The following is a 25,291-nucleotide window of genomic DNA, read 5'->3' as shown; positions in this document are numbered from 1 at the left end:
CAATGCTTGTAAGTCAAGAAGACCGGAGTTCCAAACTAGCCTCAGGTATTTATTAGCTCCGTGACTCTGAGTAAGTCGCTTCAGCGCTATCTGCCTCGGTTTTCCCCATCTGTTAGCTGGGAGATTCAAGTGACTTAAGAAGCTTTGCAACCTTAAATCATTATATAAATAACTGCCAGCTCCCAGGCTCCTATACCTCGCTCCCCCTCCCTGGGTCAGATTCTCACCATTTGTAACAGGGGGAGAGGGGAGATGCTCTACAAAGCCCCTTCGAGCTCTAAAACCTACATACGCTCCAGCGAGGAACAAGCCCAGAAAGGTCAATGTCAAGGCCAATCTATGTATCGACACTCGATGCCAATCTATGTATCGACACTCCTTCCACCAGGGATTCCAATCTATAAATCGACACTCAACAATCCCTCGAAGAGCAGGAGGGAGGTTGCTCCTTCTCCAGTCTTGACCCCACGTGACTGTACTTTCTCTCGCTCTCACTCCCTCCTTCCTTCCTTCCCCTCCGCCCCGTCGGCTCTGGTCTTGACGTCATTACTGGCGCGACGACTTTCTCCCCCAAGTCTCCTTAACCCAGGGGCATCGAAGAAGATGGCGGCCTTGACCGGAGTCCGAGTGCTTAGTCGGGTGAGGCAGGGGAGGAGTCCGCCGGCCGGTGGAGAAGGGACAGTGGGAGGGGGGTGAGGGTGGCGGGGCCAGAAGCGGAAGGCTGGCATCCGGGCGCCCTCTCCTTGTCATGTATCATCGGGGTCACGGGCTGTCCGTTTGTCTGTCCTTCCAGGCGCTTGTGGTCACCCCGAACCTTGGCACCTGGAGGGGTCTGATGACCACGGCTGCTGTTCGAGCTACCCCGCGGAGTGCGGTGAGAGGGGTCCCTTGCCCTCCCCTCCCTTCCTGCCCCCCCCCCCCAGTCCCCGGGCTGTCACAGGGGGTTATTTTTTGTGACCGAGTTTTCATGCTCTCTCCCTGCTAAATGATCCCTTCCCAGCCCCTCCCTCCCTTCTCTGGCCTCCCCTCTCTTACCTCACCCCCAACTCCTCCCCCTGTAGAATTCTAGGTGTCATTCTGGTACCATTGCACCAACCTTTCCGCATATTAATTAATTAAAGGTCATGAGCTGCTATGGCCAAGCCTTTGCATACCTGGTGGCCAAACCTCTGGTGATGAACCTCTCCACTCTTAATTAGGCAGCTTCAGCTTCTGTCGCCAGGCCATACTCAAAGAAGACGCAGATGTGAGTGCAGGTTTAATATTAGTAATTATTATTAATTAAATAAAGTCCTTATTTGAAGAAAAGGTCTTCAAAAGCCATTTAATGCCAGAATAGTGAGCCCTCTTACTGTAGCTCCAACAGTTATCTTTTCCATTTCCAAAGTCGACTTTAGCATCTAATCCAGATGTAGATTTGGGAGTCATCAGCATCTAAACCCTATTTGAAGACTTCCAGGAATGAGAATTTCCTCCCAGGGTAGCCTATTCCATTTTGCTTAGCTCTTTTCATTGAGATGTTTTTTAAATTGAAACAAAATATGTTTTTGTACAACATTGCTCTTCCTCCTGCCCTTTTAGGGCCAAGCAAAACATTAGATTGTAAGTTCTTTGAGGGCAGGGACTGGCTTTTGCTTCTTCTTGTATCCCTAGTACTCAGGGCTATCCTGGCATTTTTTGAATGTGTAATAAAAGTTTATTGACTGAGTTTTCCCCATGACAATCTTTCAGATGCTTGAGGGGAGTAATAGCTGTCTCCCCACCCATCCCCACACCCTTTCAAATATACTCTACTCCAAGCTAAAGATCTTCCAAACAGCAACTTTTCCTTCATTTCTTTTACTTTTTTTGGTATCCATAGTAAGTAGTACACTCATTTTGAGCTAGTAGTTCATTAACTACTTTCTCTTTCTCATAGGAACTATACCTCCCCCACCCTGTACTTGTTTAGTTTTTAGTTTTTTAACCCAGGTATATGGTTAAAAAGATATAGGTATAGGTATATATATATGTATATATAAAAAGGTATATCCCACTTAAACTTTATCTTGTTAGATTCAACCCATCATTCTGGCCTATCAAAATATTTTTGGATGCCGACTCTTATCTGGTGTGTATTCCCTCTCAGTTTGTATCATTTACAGATTTAATTAGCATTCCTTCTATATTATCATTCAGTTAATTGGCTAAAGAATAAAGCTCTTTGAATGGGTAATGCAGGTATATGCCCAAGTCTTCCTTATTCTTTTCTTCAATAAGTAACTTGCCCTTTGTTACTTTCAATTTGGAATTAGGAGCCTTCAAGTGAAGGATTTTGAGCAGATTAGAAACACAGACAGATTTGTATATAAGGAAATAGCCTGGCATAATGTCTAGGATAGATTGGAGGGGTGGGAGTGGGGGGTATAGGAAGATGTTTAAAGGCAACAAGTCTAAATAAATAAGGGCCTAGGAATGTCGCAATCAAAAATATAGAGAAGATGGACATGAAATGTTTCAAAGGTAGAACTGACAAGACTTGACAGCTAAGTGTGAGACCAGGGAAAGAGAAGAGTAGAAGGTAACCCCAGTTTGAAAGATTGGGTGAATGGTGGTGCCAGTGAAAGAAATAATCCAGAAGGTAGCTCTAGTTACCAAGTATTTGTTGACTTTAAATGATCACTGTATTGCAAATAGTAATAATAGGGAAATAGGTTTTGAACAATAATACATATAAGACCCAGTGGAATTGTGGGGAGGGAAAGAACATGAATCATGTAACCATGAAAAAAATATTCTAAATAAAGTAAATAAATAAATTTAAGCCAAGCATTTATGAAACATTAACTCTTGTGTGAGGTCAATTTAAATTTAGGTCGATTGGAAACTGATTGTGTTATACAGTGGAAAGAGCACTGATTCTGAGTGAGAAGAATAAGATTCAAGCCTTCTCATGCTTACTACATGTATGACATTGGGGAGGTCAATTACTCTTCCAGGTCCTCCATTTATTCAAATGGACAATCTCTAAGGTCTTTTGCAACTCTGAATCAATGATCTTATAATCCTAAATTTGGCTTGACTTTGAATCTATTGAGTTTGAGGTTCTGGTGGGGTCTCCAGCTGGAAATGTCCTCAGGCATTTTGAGATGTTGGATTAGAGATGAGAAGTAAAATCAGGACCTGAGATTTGGGAGTCATCTGCTCATAGTGATAGAAGTTGAAGCCATAGGAAATCATAGAGAAAAAAGATCAAGAACTTTGGAAAAGACAGTAACATTAAGAAGTTTAGGGAAAGAGAAGGAATGGTTAGAGCAATGTTTAGAAATCGGTATGTCACTGATCCTCCAGCACTCTGCCAGGAGCAATCCCAGCAGGCTGCCCCTATAGGCAGTCATACAGAAATGGGTAGGCCAGGATCCTGTAATAGTGCTGGAATAGAATTACCTGGTGATTGGCAGTGCTGGACTTGGAGTCAGGACGTGCTGAGTTTGGGTTCCATTTCTTGTACTGGCTTTTTTCTCCAAGCCTGTTTCTTTATCCATAAAATATTAGGGACAGTGAGGAGCAACATGACATAGTGATGGAGGGTAGGTCCTGGAGTCGAGACCACCTGAGTTCCCAGGAATGCCACTGACCATGTGCTCTAGGATAATGCCCATTTAGCTCTCCAAGACCCTGGGTTGCAGAACAGTTGCTTAAGTGGTATTGGTACAGGCAGTTTCCTCACAAGGTACCTTATATGGATGAAGTCTCAGGTCTCAGACCTTTCAACCTAGGGATGATGCTCAGAGTTAATTAATTGCAGGGCTTATGTTAATGGAATAACATAAACACAAAGGGTTTTGCAAACTTTGTCATTTCTGGATCCCAGGCATACACAGCTCCCTGAGTAGTGGAGAGGGTAGTGGCTTGGGAGTCAGGAGCCCTGGATTTGAAACCCCCTAGTAAAAGGTAGTTTACCTCTCACTGGCTTTAAGCTGATATAAATCACTGAACCTCTCCTAATCTGTTTCCTCAGCAGCAAGATGGAGATAATAAAGTCATGATGACTTGAGACATTAGATCTTCACAAAAATGAGGGGTCCTTTTACATTTAGTGCCTAATAGCAAACCTGAACTTGACCGGGTCTTAGAAAATAGGCTATGCAATACTTGCTCTCTTGTAAGAAATGGTTGAAAATGAAGAGCAGATTTTCTATTATAGAGAAGGAAAAGGAGTGATTGGGAAGGGAAATGAGAGCTATAAAAAAGGGATGGAGTCAAAATACCTTGAGACTCTACAGATGGTAGGTTTGTTTTGTTTATTATTTTTAAGAAAAGATCCCTACTCATTTAAATCCTATGAAATAAATTCTTGTTATGTTATTTGCTGTTTGACTAGAGAGAGAGGTAGGGCTTGGCTAGATGTTCTCCAAGTTGCTTTCCAAACTTGGCATGGCATTCCATCCTCCAGCCCTCTCTGATCTACACATTACCATGACTCCTAAGTCACTGACCCCAACCTTCACAGTCAGTTCTCTACAGTCTATTAGAGGCCTTAATATATTCCATCCACCTTCCTCTGTGCCTCCCAGGTAGATGATGTGAAGGTGGAAGGGGCATTCCCTGTCACTATGCTGCCTGGTGATGGTGTGGGGCCTGAGCTCATGCATGCTGTTAAAGAAGTCTTCAAGGTAAGAAGGGGTTGAGAAGGAAGGGTCAGATACAGATTCAAAGCAGCCTGACAGACTGCCCCACTAATATCTCCCACCTCTGGGCCTTCAGGCGGCCAGTGTCCCTGTGGAGTTTCAGGAGCACCATCTGAGTGAGGTGCAGAACATGGCCTCAGAAGAGAAGCTAGAGCAAGTGCTGAGCTCCATGAAAGAAAACAAGGTCGCTATCATCGGTATGTCCTTGTCTCCCAGCTCCCACTCTCCACAAATGAGTTTCATTTCACATCTGTTCCCTGGTTCTCACACCAGTATTGCTGAACTTGACTCCTACTCGCTCTGCTGCTTAGAGCCCTTTCCCATGGGAGCCCTACAGCTCAGGGTGACTATTTCAAGCTGCATACTAATTGAGAACCGCATGTTATCTGGGTCAGCAGAGCTTAGGACAAGAATTTCTGACCATTTTGTAGAGTTCCAGAGCATTTAGTCCAACCTGCCTAGTGCAGGACAATAGGGTATTGACTACATTCTCATGTGAATTGCCGAATGGAGGGACAGGCGGATTCAAGGATTCAGATAGATGTAGGGGGTGGTCCTAGGATGCCAGGTAGAGGGCTCTTCCCCCCAAGAAATCCGACCTCTGCCTGGGACCTTCACTGACCCTCACTCTGGATGTGCCCTCACAGGAAAAATTCACACTCCAATGGACACCGAGTACAAGGGGGACTTGGCCTCTTATGACATGCGGCTCAGGTATGAGGTTAACAGGACCTTGGGACATTGGGTGCTGTGGCACTGTATAATACTACCTTCTCCCCTTCTGCCAGGCGTAAGCTGGACCTCTTTGCCAATGTCGTTCATGTCAAGAGCCTTCCAGGATACAAGACTCGACACAACAATCTGGACTTGGTGATCATCCGTGAGCAGACTGAAGGAGAATATAGCTCCCTGGAGCACGAGGTGGAGTATAAGCCCCCTGGCTGTGGTCCTGCAGTGGGAGGCAAAGGGACAGAACAGACATCTTGTCCCCCTCTCACCTAATTTTAGCCTAAGTCTGCTCCTTCCACCCATGCAGAGTGCCAGAGGCGTGATTGAATGTTTGAAGATCGTCACTCGTGCCAAGTCCCAGCGAATTGCCAAGTTTGCCTTTGACTATGCCACCAAGAAGGGCCGAGGGAAGGTCACAGCCGTGCACAAGGCCAACATTATGTGAGAGTCACAAGTTGGAAGTGGCCGGGGGTGTTAGGGCTCAGGGTCCTGGGAAGGTCATATGGGTGATTGGGTGAGCTTGGGGGCCTCACTGACCTCAGACCCTGGCCTCCCCTCCAGGAAGCTTGGCGATGGGCTATTCTTGCAGTGCTGTGAGGAGGTGGCTGAGCTATACCCCAAAATCAAGTTTGAGACCATGATCATAGACAACTGTTGTATGCAGGTACAGTGTCTCCCAGCCCTCTCCGCGTGCCTCCCCCCCCCCCCCCCCGAACCCCAACCACACTTCATCTCTCACCCTTCTCTCCTCCCTTCCTCAGCTGGTGCAGAATCCATACCAGTTTGATGTGCTCGTGATGCCCAATCTCTATGGAAACATCATTGACAACCTGGCTGCGGGTTTGGTAGGGGGTGCAGGTGTGGTTCCTGGTGAGAGCTACAGTGCAGAATATGCTGTTTTTGAAACAGTGAGTGAAGCCTCAGGGGCACTTTTTCTTAACAGTGACTCCTTCTGGGGTCCCCTGGCACCACTGCATCATCTTAACTTCACCTCTACCCCAACAGGGAGCAAGGCATCCATTTGCCCAAGCTGTGGGTAGGAATATTGCCAACCCCACTGCCATGCTGCTGTCTTCCAGCAATATGCTGAGGCACCTCAAGTACGTCCTGGGCCTGGGAAGCCACTTGGGGCAGAGGTCGCATGGTGGGTGTGCGGGGAGGGGGGAGCGGTGACAGAGACCGACCCATCCTCCTCCCTGGGTTGTAGGAGTTGTGGGTTGGGTCAGTCAGTTCTTTCTTTTCTTCTGGGACAGCCTGGAATATCACTCCAACATGATTGCTGAGGCTGTGAAGAAGGTGATAAAAGTGGGCAAAGTGAGTATGGATTGGCTAACTAACCCTCTGTAATCATTCCCCTGCCCACCCAAGGAGTTCCAGGGGTGCCAGGATGTTGCTCTCCTGGCTCCATTCTGGCTCCCCAGCTCCCCATCTGGGTTAAGCATATCCTGGCACTCTCCCTCAGCAGCATCCTGGCTTGCCCTCTGGCTGTTCCCCCACCCTCTTCACCCCTTGCTGGTGTTCTTGCTTCCCCTTGGGCTGCTCTCTTGGACTTTTCCTTGTTCCTGTCTCACATCTCTTCTTGCTCAGCCCACCAGAGGATCAGATGATCTGATGGGCTCTGAGGATCAGATGAAATTAGCTGACTTCCTTTGTACACCTGAAAGAACCTTACAAATGCCAACTTCTCTCTGGGCCATCCTTCACCCCATCCTCCATCTCTTCTTTGCATCTCAACTCTTTCCCCATTCTTCTATCTCTTCTTGGCACTGCCTCATCTCTCTTCCCCAGCCCTTCATCTCCTCTTGGCACTTCATCTTTCCTCTGGTCGCCCTCCTACCCCTCCATCATCATTCTCCCTTCTCTTGCCCACCCTCCCCACTCACTAGCCATCTTTTCCCTTCTCGTTCCTGGTGGCTTTGTCACTGGCTGTAGGTTCGGACTCGGGACATGGGCGGCTACAGCACCACGTCTGACTTCATCAAGTCTGTCATCAGCCACCTGCACCCCCCTCATGGGGGCTAGAACCTCTTCCCATTTCCTTATCTTGCCCTTGACTAGAGCCCCTGGACAAGTCCCATTGTTCTCACCCAGCTTCCATAAAATGGACCACTTGGAGGATCGTGCCTCTGCCCCATTCCATTCCATGGGACAAGATCTTTATCATCTACAGCTGTTTGTGCTTTTGTCTCAATAAAAACGGACCAGTCAGGATCCTTTGTGCCATCCCTTCCAATTTAATGTGGGGCTTTTGGTGGACAATCCCCTTATCAGTATGGGGGAAGGTATTAAAAAAAATTTGTGAACAGAAATGGGATGAGGGCCTGAGGGAGGAAAGAAAATCCAAGAAATTATCTTGGGTCCAAGGTTAAATTATTACCCCCTTTTCCCTCACAGGTACGCACCCCGGACATGGGTGGCTATGCCACCTGCCGGGATCTCACCCAGGCCATCATTAGTAGCCTGTCTACCCCACAAGCATCCTGACAAATCTGGGAGAAGAAATAAATTAAACCAAGGTAGCATTCCGTGAGTTAATGTCTTTATTGGGGGTGAGGGAAATTGCAATCCTGGCCCTTGGGTGCTGGGCCCAGGAACACAGCACCAGTTGTTGCCTGAGCCTCAAGTCCTGGGTTCTAGTCCTCAGAAGTCTTTTGTGCCTTTTTCTTTTTTTTCTTGACTATGGTTGGTGTGTCCGCTGCTACACCATCTTCTTCTGAATATAAAAGTTTTTTCTTTTTCTTGGGCTTGGGGGGTGTAGACATCTCTTCTGGGGCTTCTTCTGTCTCATCCTCCTGCCGTTTTCTTTTCTTTTTTGGTTTCTCCTCCCCATTCTCAGTTTCCTAAAAGGCACAGTGAAGGTAAAAATGAGGACAGGCTTAGAACCTAGCCCCCAGATTACATATTGTTCACCATGGTTTTTTGGATGGGGGGTGGGGTGGGTGGTTCACTTTGTCTGATATACACAGATAGGTAACACACACAAGCTTTCTCTGACCTGTCCATTTTCAGGAATGCTGTTTTCTGCAGCTGCCAAAGCCTCTAGGCGCTTCTTCTCTTTCTTCAGCCGCTTCTTTTCCTTCTTCGCCAGTTTCCTCCTAATCTCTGCAACCACTTCCCCAGCCTGGCCAGAGAAACTATTGTCAGCCCCCAGAAACCCCAAATAGCACTAAGCATAAAATTCCCCTGATATGTTGGATCAGGCTCATTAAATCAGTTTTTGCCTCCACTCTGGAGTCAGGGTAATGATGCTCATCACCTCCAACAGGTATAGACTATGCCCTCCATCTGTCCTTCCCCCCCCCCATACTTTCCACTGGTAGACCAACCTCATTCACTGCCTCCTTCATGACATCCAGATTCTTCCGGGGTGGATCCCCGGTCTCATAGAACGATAGGCGTTCTTCTACCTGTTCCCGTAGCTTCTCTCCAAACACAGTTGTAGGAACCTCTGGGAACAGATAATTAGGACACTTGTTGGGAGGGGGATCATGGAGCCCACCCTTCAAGGAGACCCTGGTGATCTCCAAATCCCTCAACCCTCAGCTTTGCTCAGACTAAGAGATTCAACACTCACAAGGTGAACTGCTGTTGACGAAAAATTTTCCCATCATTGCAGAAGCCACTTGGAATAAGTTTTTCCTGCTTACCCTATTCCTCCCTCCCCCTCAGCCCTGAATCCTGTACCAGAAAAGCAGTCGATCCGGGATGCAATGCTGCATTTGTTTGCCAGGTATCGGGAGATTCTGCCTTTATTCTTGGCGGCCGCACGGCCAATGAAGGTTGAGTGGAATATGAGTCCATATTTGGGGGTATTTCCCCGAGTCTTCAGGGCTCTATAGAAGTGTACAGGGTTAGCTTCCCAGGGACAGACTCCCAAATCCCTTACCCCTGGACAATTTTACCAAATGTCTCCCCAACCTTTGTGTTCCCATTCAATTCCAAAACTGATTCCCCACCTCAGCCCCACCCACAAAACTCCCATGGGGGCCAGGAGTCAGATGTCGCTGACCTGGAGGCTGCATCCCCTCGTTGGGGCCATGGGGGTCACTCAGAGGCTAGGGCTGACCCATCACAACCGAGACAAAGCCTTCGGGTCAGGGTACCCCAGCGCTGCCATCACAGTGACACACCCCCTAGCAGCTGGCACCAGAATGTCAGTACCTGAACATTGGTACCTGAACAGTGCCTTCTCAGCCCCCAAGATCTGCACTGTGGATGCTGGGTACTTGGCCAGATTGGTAAGGCTCCCAGCATGGGAGATCAGTCGAGCACCAACCTAGGAAGAAGAGAAAAAATGTCGTGAGCAAAGGGCAGCCAGTTCTTAGATAACCAAACACACTCTTACTCGAAGAAAACAGTTAAACTAGAAGCTGCAAGGTGACAATAGCTGTAAGGCAACAGTACCCCCCAACACACACCCCAATGACTGACCGCCTCCCCAATGAGGGCTGACAGGCTGGGGGCCACTTGGGCCATCTTGGATCGAAGGTAAGTATTCAAACTCTGTCGATACTCAGATAAAGACACCACTCGACTTGAAAAACTCTCAATATTGATCAGGTCAATGGGAGAGATGTCCATGCCTGGAAAAGAAACAAATAAATATAAAAAACCTGACATCCTCTTCCTCCATGACTGACAGAACAAAAAAATTCCAGCAGAAACACTGACCCATGGAAGACCGAGATGCATCCAAGATGGCCTGGGCCTTCGCCCCATCCATTGTCAGCTCCTCCAGAGCCTCTAACTTCTCCTCATTCAATTCTTTTCGATTACCAATGAGACGGGCCAGGCGACAGTATGTGGCATTGTCATTGACAATTTTTACCAGCTCAGGAAAGTGATAGCCATACCACTCCCTGGAAAAACCAGAGATGATCTTGAGCATAAAAAAAAATTAGTGGTCCAATGGAGAAACACACACCTTACCCACTGCCCTGCCTGTCCCCCACCCAGCCCCAAACCCAATTCCCCAGATTCCCAAGTTGTCACTGTCTCCCCTTTCACAATACAGCTAGGGCACACGCAGGCTCCTGGCTGAGGTGTACAAGAGGAAAGGTTTCTCTGCCTCCTTTTTCTATACAGTCTGTGCAAAGAAAAAACACAGTCTGTGGTAAGCAATAGGAGGTGGAAGGGCTAGAGTGCCATCAAAATCTAGCCATGGCTCAAACATCTGCCCCACCCACCCTGGAGCTGACCTGACACGCATAGAAAAGGTGTTGATATCTTTGTCGAGCTGGTCAAGAAGACTGATGGACTGAATGATCATGTTGTCTACTCTGTTCACATTGAACTTGACCTTGGCCCGAGAGTAGCTGTGTCCTAGACCCAGTTGGGCCTTAGAAGCTGAAACCTCAGTCAGACCTTTCACCAGAGAATGAAAATGCAGACGAACTCCTGGAAACAATCAAGTAGAATGAGAAACTGTCAAGACTTCAGAACCCTTTCAATATCCCCAGAGTACCTTTTCCACCTCTGGAGTCCAGTACTCACTCAACTTCTACTTATATCACAGCCAGAATCTTACCTCTAAGGATTTCAGCAACAACACCTCCAGTTTGGCAGGGATAGCCTAATTCCTCTTGGATAGCAGCCCCAATCTTAGGGTCCCCAACACCCAGTAAGGCTTTCTTCTTCTTAGCTGGCATGTTGGTTTCCAAGAAAAGTCGGAGATCCTCATGGAGGATACCTGTGAGTAAATACATAAGTTATTTCTTCAAATTACAAGGGCACAGCATATCTATAAGTCACAGAAAAACTAAAGGGAAGGTACACTCACCCTCAGAAACTGCATTAGCATTCTCTAAAGCACTGTGGGCAGACTTAAATGGAGAAAAGGCCACAAGACGGACAATGCTGTGAAACTTTCCAATGTTCAGCACACATTCCTCCACCTGAGAAGAAAGAGAGTGTCTAGGGACACTGTTGGAGAGGGGGGAGGGAGCAAACTCCCCATTTTCAGGGAAAATAAGCACCTAAAAACTAGTTTGCCAAGAGGGCTCAGGGACACAGGCTCCTCCACAATGCTTTCTTCCTCTTCCATCATCAAGAATTGCAAAGGAAAGTTACTTGACCTAAAGATATAAAAAGCACGAGGCAGAAGCACGTGGCCTTCTCTTAGAACTCCTTTTTCATACTACCCTCCCATCCTTCCTTCTGGGACCAGGACAGACACCGTACTCAGAGGTTAAGTCACATCACCATGGTCAGGGGATTGACAGATTTTAAAAACTCATCACAGTGCATCGGCTGTTGCCCCGGGGAACCCCCACTCCCAAAATGTTCCCTACCTGCAGCCGGGCTCACCTGGGGTAGTAGCAGACTGATCTCCTCCACCTCCTTGAGTGCCAGCAAAGCATAGCCGGCAGCGTGCTCAAAAAGCACGTGCAACAGCACCTAGGAGTATTGGGGGGAGAAGATTGATTAAATGGGGTTTCCGAGACCCCGATTCGGTGACCGAAAAAGTTAACCCGTCTGGCCAACCCCGCCACGTGGGTCCAACTCCCCACGCTGTCCCAATACAGTCCAGAAAAGCAGAGCGCCAAAGCCCCTCCAGAAAGTCCCGGGAAACTCATCCCCGACAAAGGCCGCGCTTTCCTCCTGCCTGTCCTGCTCTGCCCGCAAGGGAAGGCCCAAGCCACCACACGAAGAGGGCCGCACACATGTGGCCCAAAAGTCGGCAATCTCTGCCTCCGCCAACGCCGTTCCCCTCCCCGCCCCCGTGCGCGCGCGTTTCTACTAGACCCTCGCTCCACCCGCAGCTTACTCCCTTCTCCACCATCAGATTTGGGGCAGGGCGACCCGCGACCCCCGACCCCCGACCCCTGCCCCATGGCTCGCAGGGCAGCTCACCATGGCGGCAGTCTGGAGCCCCAATCGCAATGCGGGCCTCCCGCCGGACACGCAGATACCCTAGCGTCGCTGGCCCCGCCTCCTCCGGGTCGAAATCTCCACTCAGAGCTCAGGGAAGGCACCATCGTTTAAAGAGAACAAGGGGGAGACTAAAGAAAATGGTCTAGCCCGGAAGTAGGGTGGGGCCACCAGGGCCGCCGCGTGCGCGCTGCTTCCCGCCTTTGCACCGGCCCCCGCAGGCTGATGGGAATGAGGCGGTGCTTCCGGGATCACCCAGACCCCGTAGGTGGGGGACGGTCTAATAAGTATTAAAAATACAACGTAATTGATGGGTCTCTTAGCCACTTCCACCTACGGAAAAAGTCGTCACTCCTCCACGTGGGGCCAACAGTAGCGATTCTTTGCCGCGGGAAGGAGGAAACCGGGGGTGAGGGCGTTGGCGACATGGAAGCCACACAATGCGCGGGGAACTAGACTTCAGTTCTCGCGATATCTTTTACCGCGTGCTGACTGTGTCGTTTCTCCCGCTCCTATTGTAACCGGCCTGCTTCCGTTTCCGCTTGTGTGTTCCTTCTGCCTTCTTCCAAAGGTCATCTGCTGTCCCGGGGCTTAGCAGCCTTTGTGCCTCTGAGAAAGTGCTCTCCCATGACTCGAGAACACTGATAAAGTTCTAGTAAGGTAAAGGTCTAGTCAGGGAGAAGCTTTGGAGCTGCAAGAGCGCGGCACCGTTTCCCTAGGACAGTCCGACTCCTGACCATCCTTCAGCCCATGCTCCTCAGTGTCTTCGGGATAGGTACAGGCAGGCCCGCCCTAGGAACTCTGGCTATCCGGAGAGACAAACGTTCCGTTTACACTTGGTCTTTTTGCAGTGGACAAGTGCTAGGCTGCAGTCTTTCCATTCCACCCGGCAACAAGCATTTATTGTGCACCTACTCTGTGTTAGGCTAGGTAAAGCCAGGTAAAGCTAAATGCATTCAAGAAGCTTTTCTAGTCCTAGGAAACACCGCATATATATGTGTGCAAGTCAAATATTTAGTTAACTTTGGAGAGAAAGACACAGCAACTGAGAGGACCAATTAAATCTTATCATAAAAGATAGTGCTGGAGATGTCTTGAAGGAACCCAAAGTTTTCTAGAGCTAGGTGTTGAAAAGAAGACATTCAGACAAGGGTTAGCAAGTAAAAAGGCACAAACAGGAGATGTTGGGAAAGGGTACGAGTGTGGAGTGAGTGATTATGTTTTGCTTAACAAGTAGACCTGAATTACTAGACTATAGACTGGCAAGAAGTATAATGTTAAAAGGAGTTTATATTGGATCATAGAATAGAGAACCATTGAAATGTATTGAATAGAGTGACATGGTCAAGCATATGCTTTAGGAAAAACATTTTGGTGTATGGAAGATGATTGCAGTAGGAAGAAAGGAGGCAGAGAGTCCAATTAGGAGAGTATTATAATAATTTAGACAAGATAATGAGGACTTACAATAATGGCAGTAAGAGTAGAACGAAGTTACCTACCCCTTCTAGGCAGAGGTGAGCTGTCCACTGGTATAGAATATGTCAACTCGCACTTGTTGAAGGTTTGTTGCATAGACTACATATGGGAGCCTCATTCTCCACCCTGAGCTTAGGGGAAAGTCTCCGGACCCAGGGCAGAATCTGGTGCCTCACCTGCATGTGAGCCTATGTAGAAGCTCCCTTTTTCCACACCAAGAAGGGTCACTATAATAATAGATCTTTAATGGGGGCAAGAAGAATATTGTAAAGAAACACTACACAGATCCACCACCCTGGGAGGAGTATATATTCCCAGAGAGTAACATGGACCAAAAGATCTTGAGGTGCTTATATAGTTTTTTAAAGGTCACCTGATTTTATTAAAGCTTGAGAAAGAAGCTATAGTCAGGAGGTAGCTAGGTTGCTCAGTGAAGTGTCAGCTAGGCCTATAGACAAGGTCCTGAGTTCAAATATGACCTCAGATACTTCCTAGCTATGTGACTCTGGGCAAGTCATTTAACCCCCAGTGCTTAGTCCTTACTGCTCTTCTGCCTTGGAAACAATACACAGTATTAATTCTAAGATGGAAGAGTAAGGGTTTTAAAAAAAATGAAGCTATAATCAGTCACAATGCTTGGATATTTGAGGTGAACTTAAGAGATGATTGTATGTACTTAGAGTTTATTGTCTTCTTTAAGCTCAGTTTTTGAGAAAGAGATAAGCTCAATTCATAGTTAACTCAACCTTTGTGTTTTGTTTTGTTTTAAATTTCTGGGAATGGTTTAGGAAAGAAGTCAATCTGGAAAATTTTTGAAGACGATGCTATATAACATTTTTTTTCATGTGTTGGTTGATGATAGATATGATAATAAAGAGAAACAATATATTTACACATTAGGTTATGTGGGGTAAGTGAGAAAGCAAGGATGACACTTCGCTTTTTTTTTTTTTTTTTTTTTAATTTTAAACCCTTGACTTCTGTGTATTGACTTATAGGTGGAAGATTGGTAAGGGTAGGCAATGGGGGTCAAGTGACGTGCCCAAGGTCACACAGCTGGGAAGTGTCTGAGGCCGGATTTGAACCTAGGACCTCCTGTCTCTAGGCCTGGCTCTCAATCCACTGAGCTACCCAGCTGCCCCATGACACTTTGCTTTTGATTAATTATGGTTCTCATTTAGAAGATTCTTCTCTGTTCAAGAGTTTTATTCAACCAGCACAATGTTATTTGCAAACAAATATCTGTAAAGTCTTAGTATATTTTACCACTTATTCTCTGTGCAATCTTGGGCAAGTCACTTAGGCCTGTTTTCTTATCTGTATGGTACTGTTAGATTAGATGACCTCTAAGTTTTCCTTCGATTCTGTTATAGGGAAATTGAGGAAAAGCAGGAAATGCTACAAAAGCAGAGACAGGGAAGATTCTAGAACTCTGGAGAGTGAGTTTCTCCTGGGGGCAGTTGATCTTTCTCTCTGGAGGAAGTAAGTGTGTGGACTTCTCCTGTGAGCAGTTTATCTCCTTGGAAGTGGTTGAGAATGTTAGACCATTTTTCTCCTTCCCTGTGGCTGTGCGTCTGGTTCCTGTTTGTGTTTCCTGATACTCCTGTTCTGCTGGGACTCTTACCAAACTCCTGAAGCCAATTGTCAGTGAGAACCTCTCCCTTTGGACCCTTTGAACCTGCTTACCATCCAGCCTTTTTCCCTACTCTAGTTATCATCAAAGGTGGGGTGAGGGGAATTTTGGTTAGTAGGTGCTGGGATCTTTAGGTAGAGAGAGTATACAGTTAGAGCAGTTACAACTTTGTGAAGAAAACCTACTGAGTTTTGGTGGGAGTCTTGGTTACATCAAGTAGTCAGATTGTGCCAATCCCCTTCCCTTTATGCCCTTACTTTAATAAACCTGGTTTACATCATTGTGGGTATCCTGTCAGTTTCTCTTGTTAGCCTTCCCAAGCCTGTGTATTTCTGATAACTGGCCCTAACAGCTTAACAGAAACCTATACCACCAAGCACCTAATTTACCTAAATTTTTATTTCAATTCTAACTCTATGCTCCTATAACAGGAATCCCTCTTCCATTTGTATTCTATGCTGGATATCCCCTATAATGCGGTAAATATTTTTAATGAGGCTGTAGATCCCTATTTAATGCTTTCCTTTCTATTAATAGTATGTTATAATGCACTCTTTAGGGACCATCCTAAAAGGTCAGGCCTAGAAGATGAACTCTAGGAAGAAAGTATTATAAAGTTGTATGGACAGATAAGTGGTAAATGAATCAACTTAGGCAAGAATTAGATAATAATGAATTTAGGGAGAAACTGATCATACTAAAGAAAGGGCAATCAGCCACTAAGGTCTCAGAAATGATCAATAAGTCAATTAACAAGCATACATTTAGCACCCTTTTCTTTTTCTTTCTTTCTTTTTTTTTTTTTTTAACAAATCTAAGTAATAGGAAGGGAATGCTAAAGTGACTTGCCCAGAATCACCCAAATAGTAAGGGTAGGATTCAGGATAATGAATCAGAGATTAAGACCTGGAATGGACCACAGAGGTCATCTGGTCCCACCCCAAAGATGTCAAAATCACCCAACTAGTAAGTAATAGAGTCTGGATTCAAATTCAAGGCCCTTGATGTTCAGTTGTTCTTTCCATTAGGTCACCACCAATAGCCAACCTGCCCAGGAAGATGGGCAGATTTCTCAAAGCCTTAGGCCAAATACAACATCCCAGAAAGAAAATGTAACTAAAAGGATGGATTGAGAGGATCTGTATAGCATTGTGAATTAATAAAGCATTAAGTTTTTACTGTGTACAAAACATTGGAGACACAATTAGAAAAGTAAGACAGCCCCAGCTCTCAAGTAGATCACATTCTACTGGGGGAGACAAGAGGCTTCAGTTTTTATGATCTTTAGGGTGCAATGTCAGAAGTTACTAATGCATCTTCTTCAATCTTTTTACATTGATATAATCATCCCTAGATCCTGATATTGAACAATTTGACAGTGTCAAGGATTTTGATATTGAAAACTTTTTTTCTGGGTCTTTAATAAAGGAGGCTGGAGATGAGGCAGGGGCTTTAACACTGTCAGAAGCAGTAGCCATAGCCTGCCTCCTAACAAGCTGTTTGCCAAGTTGATGGCTGTGGGGGTTAGGTGGGAAATAGGACTGTAGCACAGGGGGCCACTTCTGGCTCCTGGGCTTATTTACTCAGTGGTGGCAGTTGGACCTGATAGGTGGTAGCAAGGAAGCTAGGCCCCTTCTCCCCAGGGATTATAGCATAAATCCTAAAATCATTCACTCTCCTTTGACCAATCTAAGGTACCTCCACCATTGGGATCCAGTCAATCTTGGCCCTGACCTCTGCCCATAAGAGAGGGGTACCATAGGACAGGTTATATGAAGATAGACTGCAAATGTTAAGGACTCCTTAATCTACCAGGAATCATTCATTCTCTCAGCTGGTATTTAGAAAGTGCAAACTGAAAGGAGATGGGAAGGGGAATGAGAGGAAACTGGCTTTTTTTTTTTTTCTCAAGCTCTAAACTGAGAGATAAGGGTCCCCTTTCCTCTAGCCTTCACCATGGGAAAGCTTGTAAAAGGGGAGTTTTGAAAGGAGAAAGGCCAGATTAATGGTGAGATCCAAGGTAGACCCTTTTATCAGGAAAAAAAATCACTGATTAAAAATGCAACTTGCATGTACAGTTGCTACTCTAAGATTTTGCTTCAATTAAGCACATTACAATGCTGGCCAAACTTCATTACTGTAACTAACCTATTTGCAAAGTTTTCCCTTAATTATTAACTGTTTTATTAGGCCTCTCCCCTAAAAAAGATCAAAGAAAGAGGAAAAGGACCCATATATACAAAAACTATTTCTAGCAGCTCTTTTTGTGATGGCAAAGAGCTGGAAACAAAGGGGGAGGGGCATTTCTCATCAGTTGGGAAGTGGCTGCTCAAATTATAGCAGATGAACATAATAGAACAGTTTCATATATAGAAAGTAATGAAAAGGATTTCAGAGGAAACTGAGATTATATGAACTGACACAGGGTAAAGTGAGCAGAATTGGGCCAATTTATATAAAAGTTGAAACAAGAATATCTACCAGCTTCAATAAGGTTCAATGATGAAGAATGCTACCTGCTTCCTAAGAGAGACCAAGGGCTAAGTATACAGAATGAGACATATTTTTGACATGGCCAGTGAAGGAATTTGTTAAGAGAGTTCGTAATAAGAGATGAGCGGAAGAAAAAAATGCTTAGTTGAAACAAAATTTAAGAATAAAAATTTTAAAAATTGTTTATGATAAGATTCAATATGAAAAATTAAAAATTGAAATTCATGTGTATATATACATGTACAGATATGTATATGTAGTTCCACATTTCATAAGGTGAAGAGGAAGATAGTCTTGTGGGTGGAGTGTGATCCCTCTCTGGGCCCATTTATCTGGGGTGAATGAGGAAGAGGTTCTCTCCCATTTGATAGTATGCCTCAGGCAATGGCTAAACTCAAAGAATCAGTGCTCCCCTGGATGTGGGGTTGCACATCTCCCATCTGGGCACATCATTATCTCTGGGAAGGGGCCAAGATGTCCAGTGAATTGTGTTTAAAAAAAAAAAGTCTAGGACCTTTGCAGCAACTCCCATCCACCTGGGCTGTGAGAAAAGCAGCTTAAGTAGGAACCAAACTAAGGTCAACCTAAGTAGCCTTCTTTCACCTTTGATCAGTATTTCCTAGACCCTGGAAGCAGTCTGAGGTATCCGCAACCCCTTTTGCTAATCATCTCCACAATTGGTGGGGTGAGAGAAAGGTATCTCCTCTAGTCGTGATCTTCCTTGCTCTTCTTTAAATGATAGCCCCTCGTGCCAGGTGTCGAGTGCAGCCTGGACTCTGCCTGGAGAGGGGTGCTTAGGGGGAGAGGAAGAGAGCAGGAAGAACTCTAGTGATTGAAAAGGAACCTCACCAGGTTAGGTGTTCAGAGCTAGCCAGGACCAGTCAGCCTCCACCAGTTTACTGGTTTCCAATATGCCCTCTGCCAGGTCTCCTTCTTTCTTGTTGCCATTTCTTACTTTTGTGTTGGCTAAAACAAAAAAATTGGCAGCAGCCACAAGAACACTTGGAATCAGTTTCATATACCACCTTTTTTTTTTTTTAACCTTCCCTTCCACCTTAGAATCAATACTATATATTGGTTCCAAGGCATAAGAGGGTAAAGGCTAGGCAAAGGGGGTCAAGTGACTCGCCCAGGCTCACAGAACTAGGAAATATCTGAGGCCAGATTTGAAACCAGGACCTTCTGTCTCTAGGATAAAGGAAGGCATTGGGAGGAGTTTAGTGTGCTGGAAAAGAAGATTGGAACCAAATACTAAACAGATAAAGTCCTATTTGGTCCTTGAGGGAATAGGGAGTCTTTAGAATTTAATGAGTTATACATCAGACCTATGCTTTAGAAATTTCACTTTGGCAACAGCATGTTACAAAACTCCTAGAGATGCAACCCAAGTGCGCTTTGCAGCATTTTGACATGAAAGCCCTCCAGGGTCTGGCTCCAACTTCTTTCCCATGCTGATTATTTGATGGCTTCTCCTAATCTACTCTATGCTTCGCCACAGTGGCCTGCTCGATGTTGCCCAAGCATGGCCTTCTACCTCTCACCCCTGTCCCCTTACACAGGCTCTCCTCGATGCCCAGAACACCCTGCCTCTTAGAACCCCTCCAACCTTGCAGGGAGATTAACTCAGATGGTATCTCACAGGATTTTTTCTTTCCTGGTCCCCCACCTGTTAGTAACATAGCCAAACCATGACAGCTATGTTGTAGATTTCCTGTATTGACTGATCTGTGAGCAGGCTGGAGTCCCACAACAGAAAATCACCTCCTTTAGGATAGGAACTTCCACATTTGTATTCATATACCCTGTGCCTGATGCATTAAAATGCTCAATAAATGCTAGTTGACTGAAGTGCACAGAGGACGTACATGTTCCCCAAAGGTATTCACTGGGATCCTGGAAGATGTTCTGTGCAAAATTCCAAATGGAAGAGGGATTCACTCTAGCTAGGAAGGTTCTCTGGAAATTCAGGTGTAAAGATGGCATGTTGATTGTATCATATTCCACCATCCATTAGAGACTGTCGGGTAGAGTGGACAGAATGCTAATCTTAAAGGCCAAGGGTTCAAATCTGACACTTACTAGCTGTAAGACCTCAGGCAAGCCACAAACTTTCTGAGCCTCAGTTGGCTCATCCACAAAATGGGGATAACAAAGCCTACAAGGTCACTGAGAAACAAGGAATAACGTATATACTTTGCAAAACTTAAATGTGTTAAATAAATGTCATATGGTTAATGAGGCAGCTGGCACAGTGGATAGGGCACAGGGCCTGGAGTCTAGAAATGAACTCAAATCCTGACTCCAAAATTTACTGAGTTGTGTGATACTGAAGTCATATAACCTGTTTGCCTCAGTTTCTTCATTTGCAAAATGGGGATAATAGCATTTCTCATAGAGTCATTGTGAGGATCAAATGAGATAATGTAAAGCACTTAAACCTTAAAATGCTATCTGATTTCTAGCTATTATAAGGACTCTTCAACAAAACCTAATTATTTAAGTCAACTATTAGAAAATCAAGTAGATGAGGAAATATGAATCTTTCCCATAGTCACTGTGAAGAAAGGGGCTGCCATAAACACCAACTCCACCAATGGGCAGAGAAGCCCAGAAGGCCCCCAAGTAGAAGCACCCCCAATCCTGCTTCCAGGCCCCCCCAAACCATCTTCTTGTGAAACAAAGCCCATGTGATGTACCGATTGCTTTTGTGGGTGCCGTGGCCTCCCCCCCTCATGAGCCATGTCCTTGGCATCATCAAATGCTTCAGCATTCAAAATGGATAGGATTGTACCCATAGAAATAACATTATGAAAGAGAAGGCATGACCATCTGCTTTGCTGCCATCCCCCAAGGACCAGAGGTCCATCTAACTGAAGTTTAAATCCAATGTGCTCCCCCCACTAGAACAGGAGTCCTGAGAACAGAGCCTGACTCGCTTTTTATATCGGTATTCCTGGGGCTTTGTGCACAGAAAGTGTGGAACAAAGGCTCTTCCCTCCCTTCCTGCCCACACTCTGGCCCTGTGCGGCTCACTAGGCTGCCCTTGGAGTCAGTCCATCAGAATATATGTAGGGTGTCCCCAAAACGTCTACATGCACATAGGGATGCACTGTGTAAGCAGTGTGTGTAATGCACATGTGTGCTGAGTGTTTTCACGTGTGCCCAAGTACACCGACATGTACATAAGGATGTATATACATGGGTGTACATGTGTACACACACCTGTATCATGCATGTTCATACACGTGTTTACATTTGTGCATATGTATGTAAATACATATCTTGAGAACAGGCAGGCAATGAACTGGGACTTGACATTTTCCTGCTGTTACAACATGGCTGCAAATCTCACCCCACCACATCCTCTGGAGAATCAGAACCAGGAAAGACCCAAAGGAGAATGACAAGGGTGTCTGGCTGTGTGTCTGGGTGGACTCACGTTTGCAGCTTTCAAGACAGGACCCACAGATGAGGGGTGGACAGGATGGCTGTCACTGCCCCATGCTCCCCAGTCCCAGATTAAAATGTAACTGGAAAATGTTGAACGAAATAAATAAAAATACAACATGGTGAAGCCGTTCCCACATTCACCCATCTTCCATTTGAGTCTGGCACAAGGAGCATGAAGACACTGTCAGGCTGGTGTCGCCAAAGGAAGGAGGGATCCAGGGGAAGGCCCTCAGCCTTCAGATAGATCACTGGGGGAGATTTTATTGTTGCCTTGAGCAAGAATGTGCCAGAGGAGAAAGCAGGGAGGCCTCGGTCTGCCCGAGTGGAGGGAATAAGCACAAGATCAGTATCCAGATCAAATAGGGATTCTCACCCCCGACCTGGCCCTGGGCTGCTCTATCCTCCACTCACGTCGATCCTGGGTCCTTCTTTGTACCTTGCTCAACACAATGCCCAAGGCCCGGTGAACGTGCTGCCGAACAGTAAAACGCTGGGCCTGGGCATGACACACTTAGCAGTGGATGTGCTTCTCTCCTGTCCCAGACCTAAGGCTGTCCGAAGGGGAGAATGAAAGCTGCTGCCCTCTGAGTCACTGTGGGGGACTGCCTTGATCCCAGTGCCCTACATCAGCCACCCCCTGGCCCCCACCCTGCCTTCTACCACTAACACCATGCATCCAGTGCCAAGGAAGAAGCTGCTTTATTGAGGGGATGATGCCCCATGCTGGGGCTGAGCACTCCTCCCCTGGGCCAGGCCAACCCCACTCCTCTCCCCCAAACCCTTGAAGGAGGAAGCAGCTAAAGCCAGGGGCTGGGGGAGTCAGAAGTAGGGGATGGGAGAGGGTGAGCGTTATGGCTTTACACAAGGAGTGATATTCTTATCTGGGACTGGTCTGTGGGAGGGTGGGAAGAGGCAGCAGCAGGAAGAACCCTCAGGGTGTCAGGGAAACATGAAAAGGGGTAGAGGGAGACAGACTGAGCTAGGAGATGAGGCGGCCATGGAGCCGGTGCAGCTGTTCATGGGTCAGCACCAGTCGATGCCGCTGCCCAAGGCCGGCTGTGCAGGGGAAGGTCACTTTGCCCACATATACGGTGTCCTCTCGTTTCTCTTCCTTGGCCTGGGAGGGGAGGACAGAGGAGAGGATGGGATCAGTCAGGGATACAACACTGAGGTGCTCCTCCCTACTCCCCTCCTCATTCCCTGGAAGTACCATCCCTGTACCCCATTTCCTCCTCACCCTAAGGAAGGCTGATGAGGGGAAAGTGGCAAAGTCAGTGGGGACAGTGGCTCCTGGGCGCTGAGAGACAGTCTCCTTCATCACCTCATCCTATGAGGAAGAAATGGGTAACACAGATTACAGAGTGAAGGGAGGGAAGGATGGAAAGAAGAGGCACAAGCTTTACCAGCTTTCCCTCCCATGGCCAGGGGGGCCTCAGCTTTTACCCAGCTCTCCACCAAACACTTCCAGCCCTTCAACACTCAGCTCAGATCCTGTCTTTTCTACAGCTTCTCTTCACTGTGTCAGCCCCCTGCCCAAGGGCTGGTGGGAAGGGACCCATGATTTCTCCTAACTCTCCTATCTGCCGGCTCAGGCCTCCTCAGCCAGACTTGAGTGCTTCCTGAAGGCAATGGCAAGGCCAGGCCATGGACCTAGGGGGATCTTAGTGTTGGCAGAAACACCAAAAGTATTGATGAGACATGGGGAGCAGGGAGGGGGGCCCTGCTCTAACCTGCAGTTTGTCGATGGTGTCACTCAGAGATTGGAGCTGGGCAAGCTGATCCAGAAGCTGGGCCCCAGGGCTCTTTGCAGCTGGAAGAGGAGAAAGAAGCTGGTGAGACCTAAGGACTAGGTGAGGGTGGAAGGGGAGGGAAGGGATGGAGGGCACAGAGATGCCCCAAGGGCAGAAGGTCTTGGTCCTCAAGAAGCCTTCTTTCAGGGCATGGGGGGCCAGGGGACAAGATGGGATGGCCGGTCCTTACCAGGGCTGGACCTCGTGATGTCTATCACATGAGTTCGGGTGCTGAGCTGATGAAGTGTGTCCAGCAGTTGGCTAGTTTTCCGGTACAAAGCTCCAGCTGCTAGTTCGCTATCGGGGCCCTCCCGTGTTGTGGGTGTCAGCTTGGCTACACGCAGAGGAGGCAAAGCTGCCAGGGCTGCCTTCATCTGGGCTCCCTAGGACCCGGAAGAAGAGAGGTGAGATGCAGACCAGGATTCTCCCTCAGATCTCACCCTCCCATCCGGAGCTGGCTCTCACTCCTGCCCCATCTGGCTTGTCCTGGTCCCATACCTTGAGTGTGCTGTTCTCGTGCTGGAGCTGGGAAATGTGTAGCCTCATGGCTGAAATCTGCTGGAGCAGCAGCGGAGAATCCTTCACTGGCCCAGGGCCTGGGACATTAGCCAGAGACTGCCCTGAAGCCCCTCCTGTGGGGACAGACACGAAAAGCAATCACAGGAGCACAGGGATCTCGGGGCTCAGAGCTTACCCATGCTCAGTCCCCAGCCTTCCAGGCAGTTCCCCCATCTTCACCATCCCCTCAAACCCTGACCTCTGCCCTACCAGTCCCAAATCTCCAAAGTCAGGGAAGTCAGGCACTACCCCTCCCCCCCCACCCAGCATCCAGGCAGGTCTATACCTCGCTGCTGCTCGTCTGTGGCCAGGCCAGCCATGGGGAAGGGGAGAGAGGAGAGAAGAGACATGTGTGACAGGGTGTCTGCGTTTCAGGGTAAAGGAAAGGTGCAGGCGCCTGAGTTCGCAGTGCACAGGTACAGGTTTATGCCTAGCCCGTGTACTACAGTCCTTGAGTTGGCCCTACGTTCCCACAACAGGATCTAAGGCTAGGGCAAGTCTCCACAGCCTCCCCAGGGGTTCCCAGGAAAGGGCCTGCTCCCCATGGCAGTCCCTTGGGCTTGGTTTCCCCGTAGATCCTCTGTATTGTAAGGAGGTGATAAGGTGGCTTGTAAATCTTCCCTTCCCGCCCCGTCCCCTACATGCATCAAGAAGCAGGTAGCTGCTTGGCAGGCCCAAACTGGGGGGGAGGGAGAGACATGAGCCTCTGCAGATGGATCCCAGGGGACTGAGAGAGCGAGAAGTAGGGTCTTCTTGGAGAGTGGGTGGAGACAGCAAAGGCCCTAAAGGGAGCTTGCACCAAGCTAAGGAACCAGACAGCCAGTACGGGGATGCTCAGGAGGGGGAAAGGAGGGACCTGACAGCCACAGGCAGTTCAGCCTGTCTGGACCAGTATGAGGAGACGACAGGACCTTTGTTCAAGGCAAAAAGAAGAGAACCAGTGCAGCAAGCAGGCCAGCCTAATGACCAAGACCTCCACCATGGGACAGCGTAGGGGACTTAAGATTCCAATCCTGCCTCCAATCCTCAGCGCCTGTGCTTCCTCTCTGAATACTCGGGGGAGGTCCCCACTTCTAGATCTAGATAGTGTTCTGTCCAGGCCCCCAGGTCTGCCTCTGCTGCTCACCACCAGTGATGCCAGAGACGAGGGTGGCGATGCCCGAGGGAGGTGCCCCTCTCAGCCCCTCCATCGTCCTTTTGGACTGGCTGCTCAGTCGCTGTTTCAGCTCCACTTTCTCCGCCTCCAGCTGGTCAATGTCTGCCTGGAGGGCATCCATCGTCTCCTCAAACTCTCTGTAAGGACACGAGGCCCTTGGTACTCCTCCTGTCCCAGTGCCCCGGTGAGTTCCCAGGGGGACCCCAAGAGGGTAGGCAAGGATGTGCTCGGGGGTCTCGGGGTTCTTCTGGCTAGAGGACTGGCAGTCACTGAGGAGACTCAGGCCAGAGACTGACAGCTCACGTACTTCTCCTTCTTCCTCAGCAGGGCCTGGGTTTCCTCCAGCCGGCTCTGCACCTTTTCAGTCCGCTCATCGGCATCCTTGGCTGCGCTGTCCAGCTTCTTCTCCAGAAGGCTCAGGCGCACACTGGCCTCACTCAGCTCTTCTCCCTGGGAGCCATGG

At 47.6% G+C, this 25,291-nt stretch overlaps 3 protein-coding genes and 3 non-coding genes across 13 annotated transcripts in view; 1 reads left to right on the top strand and 5 right to left on the bottom strand.

Moving 5' to 3' along the window:
• Positions 1-475: 475 nt before the first annotated feature.
• IDH3B (isocitrate dehydrogenase (NAD(+)) 3 non-catalytic subunit beta) lies at positions 476-7,921 on the top strand. 2 transcript variants are annotated; one of them, XM_044682161.1, is made up of 12 exons: positions 476-639; positions 794-874; positions 4,557-4,655; positions 4,747-4,867; positions 5,318-5,384; positions 5,459-5,591; positions 5,707-5,840; positions 5,961-6,063; positions 6,161-6,307; positions 6,405-6,499; positions 6,653-6,713; positions 7,794-7,921. In XM_044682161.1, the coding sequence occupies exons 1-12, from the start codon at positions 604-606 to the stop codon at positions 7,881-7,883; spliced, it is 1,167 nt and encodes a 388-aa protein (XP_044538096.1). In that variant the 5' UTR covers positions 476-603; the 3' UTR covers positions 7,884-7,921. The 2 variants fall into 2 exon arrangements, with proteins under 2 accessions (XP_044538096.1, XP_044538095.1); XM_044682160.1 differs by having other exon boundaries at positions 493-639; positions 7,332-7,921.
• On the bottom strand, positions 7,922-12,311 carry NOP56 (NOP56 ribonucleoprotein). The gene is made up of 12 exons (XM_044682159.1): positions 12,252-12,311; positions 11,706-11,795; positions 11,179-11,293; positions 10,927-11,088; positions 10,598-10,796; positions 10,071-10,258; positions 9,831-9,982; positions 9,575-9,675; positions 9,084-9,232; positions 8,726-8,847; positions 8,395-8,520; positions 7,922-8,239 (listed from the first exon to the last, which is right to left on the bottom strand). The coding sequence occupies exons 1-12, from the start codon at positions 12,252-12,254 to the stop codon at positions 8,033-8,035; spliced, it is 1,614 nt and encodes a 537-aa protein (XP_044538094.1). The 5' UTR covers positions 12,255-12,311; the 3' UTR covers positions 7,922-8,032.
• On the bottom strand, positions 8,593-8,660 carry LOC123253165. The gene has a single exon (XR_006506553.1). It is a non-coding gene; the product is annotated as a small nucleolar RNA SNORD57 (small nucleolar RNA).
• On the bottom strand, positions 8,945-9,015 carry LOC123253166. The gene has a single exon (XR_006506554.1). It is a non-coding gene; the product is annotated as a small nucleolar RNA SNORD56 (small nucleolar RNA).
• On the bottom strand, positions 10,389-10,529 carry LOC123253173. The gene has a single exon (XR_006506561.1). It is a non-coding gene; the product is annotated as a small nucleolar RNA SNORA51 (small nucleolar RNA).
• A 9,248-nt stretch (positions 12,312-21,559) lies between the features above and the next one.
• The window catches only part of DCTN1 (dynactin subunit 1), a 40,694-nt gene continuing 36,962 nt past the window's right edge, over positions 21,560-25,291 (bottom strand). For 4 of the 7 annotated variants that reach the window (XM_044682181.1, XM_044682176.1, XM_044682177.1 and 1 more), the window contains 7 exons: positions 25,136-25,278; positions 24,799-24,965; positions 23,613-23,746; positions 23,305-23,497; positions 23,055-23,134; positions 22,562-22,651; positions 21,560-22,441 (listed from right to left, as the gene is read on the bottom strand). In XM_044682181.1, coding sequence (XP_044538116.1) covers positions 22,304-22,441; positions 22,562-22,651; positions 23,055-23,134; positions 23,305-23,497; positions 23,613-23,746; positions 24,799-24,965; positions 25,136-25,278 — 945 coding nt within the window. In that variant the 3' untranslated portion in view covers positions 21,560-22,303. Of the gene's footprint in view, positions 22,442-22,561; positions 22,652-23,054; positions 23,135-23,304; positions 23,498-23,612; positions 23,747-23,958; positions 23,974-24,798; positions 24,966-25,135; positions 25,279-25,291 lie in introns of all 7 variants that reach the window. The other 3 variants (XM_044682178.1, XM_044682179.1, XM_044682180.1) reach the window with 1 other exon arrangement.

The sequence above is a fragment of the Gracilinanus agilis genome, chromosome 6 (genome assembly GCF_016433145.1).
Source record: "Gracilinanus agilis isolate LMUSP501 chromosome 6, AgileGrace, whole genome shotgun sequence".
Classification (NCBI taxonomy): Eukaryota; Metazoa; Chordata; class Mammalia; order Didelphimorphia; family Didelphidae; genus Gracilinanus; species Gracilinanus agilis.
The sequence above is the reverse complement of the archived record's forward strand: the minus strand, read 5'-3'. Positions and strand labels throughout refer to the sequence as shown.

Excerpts from the sequence above, each read along its gene's own strand:
- IDH3B (XM_044682161.1), top strand. The coding sequence starts at position 604 with ATGGCGGCCTTGACCGGAGTCCGAGTGCTTAGTCGG. Across the intron at positions 5,385-5,458 it reads TCTTATGACATGCGGCTCAG|GCGTAAGCTGGACCTCTTTG; the intron begins GTATGAGGTTAA and ends CCCTTCTGCCAG. Across the intron at positions 6,714-7,793 it reads AGGTGATAAAAGTGGGCAAA|GTACGCACCCCGGACATGGG; the intron begins GTGAGTATGGAT and ends TTTCCCTCACAG.
- NOP56 (XM_044682159.1), bottom strand. Across the intron at positions 9,983-10,070 it reads TGCATCTCGGTCTTCCATGG|GCATGGACATCTCTCCCATT; the intron begins GTCAGTGTTTCT and ends TTTCTTTTCCAG. Across the intron at positions 9,676-9,830 it reads CAGCCCTCATTGGGGAGGCG|GTTGGTGCTCGACTGATCTC; the intron begins GTCAGTCATTGG and ends TCTTCTTCCTAG.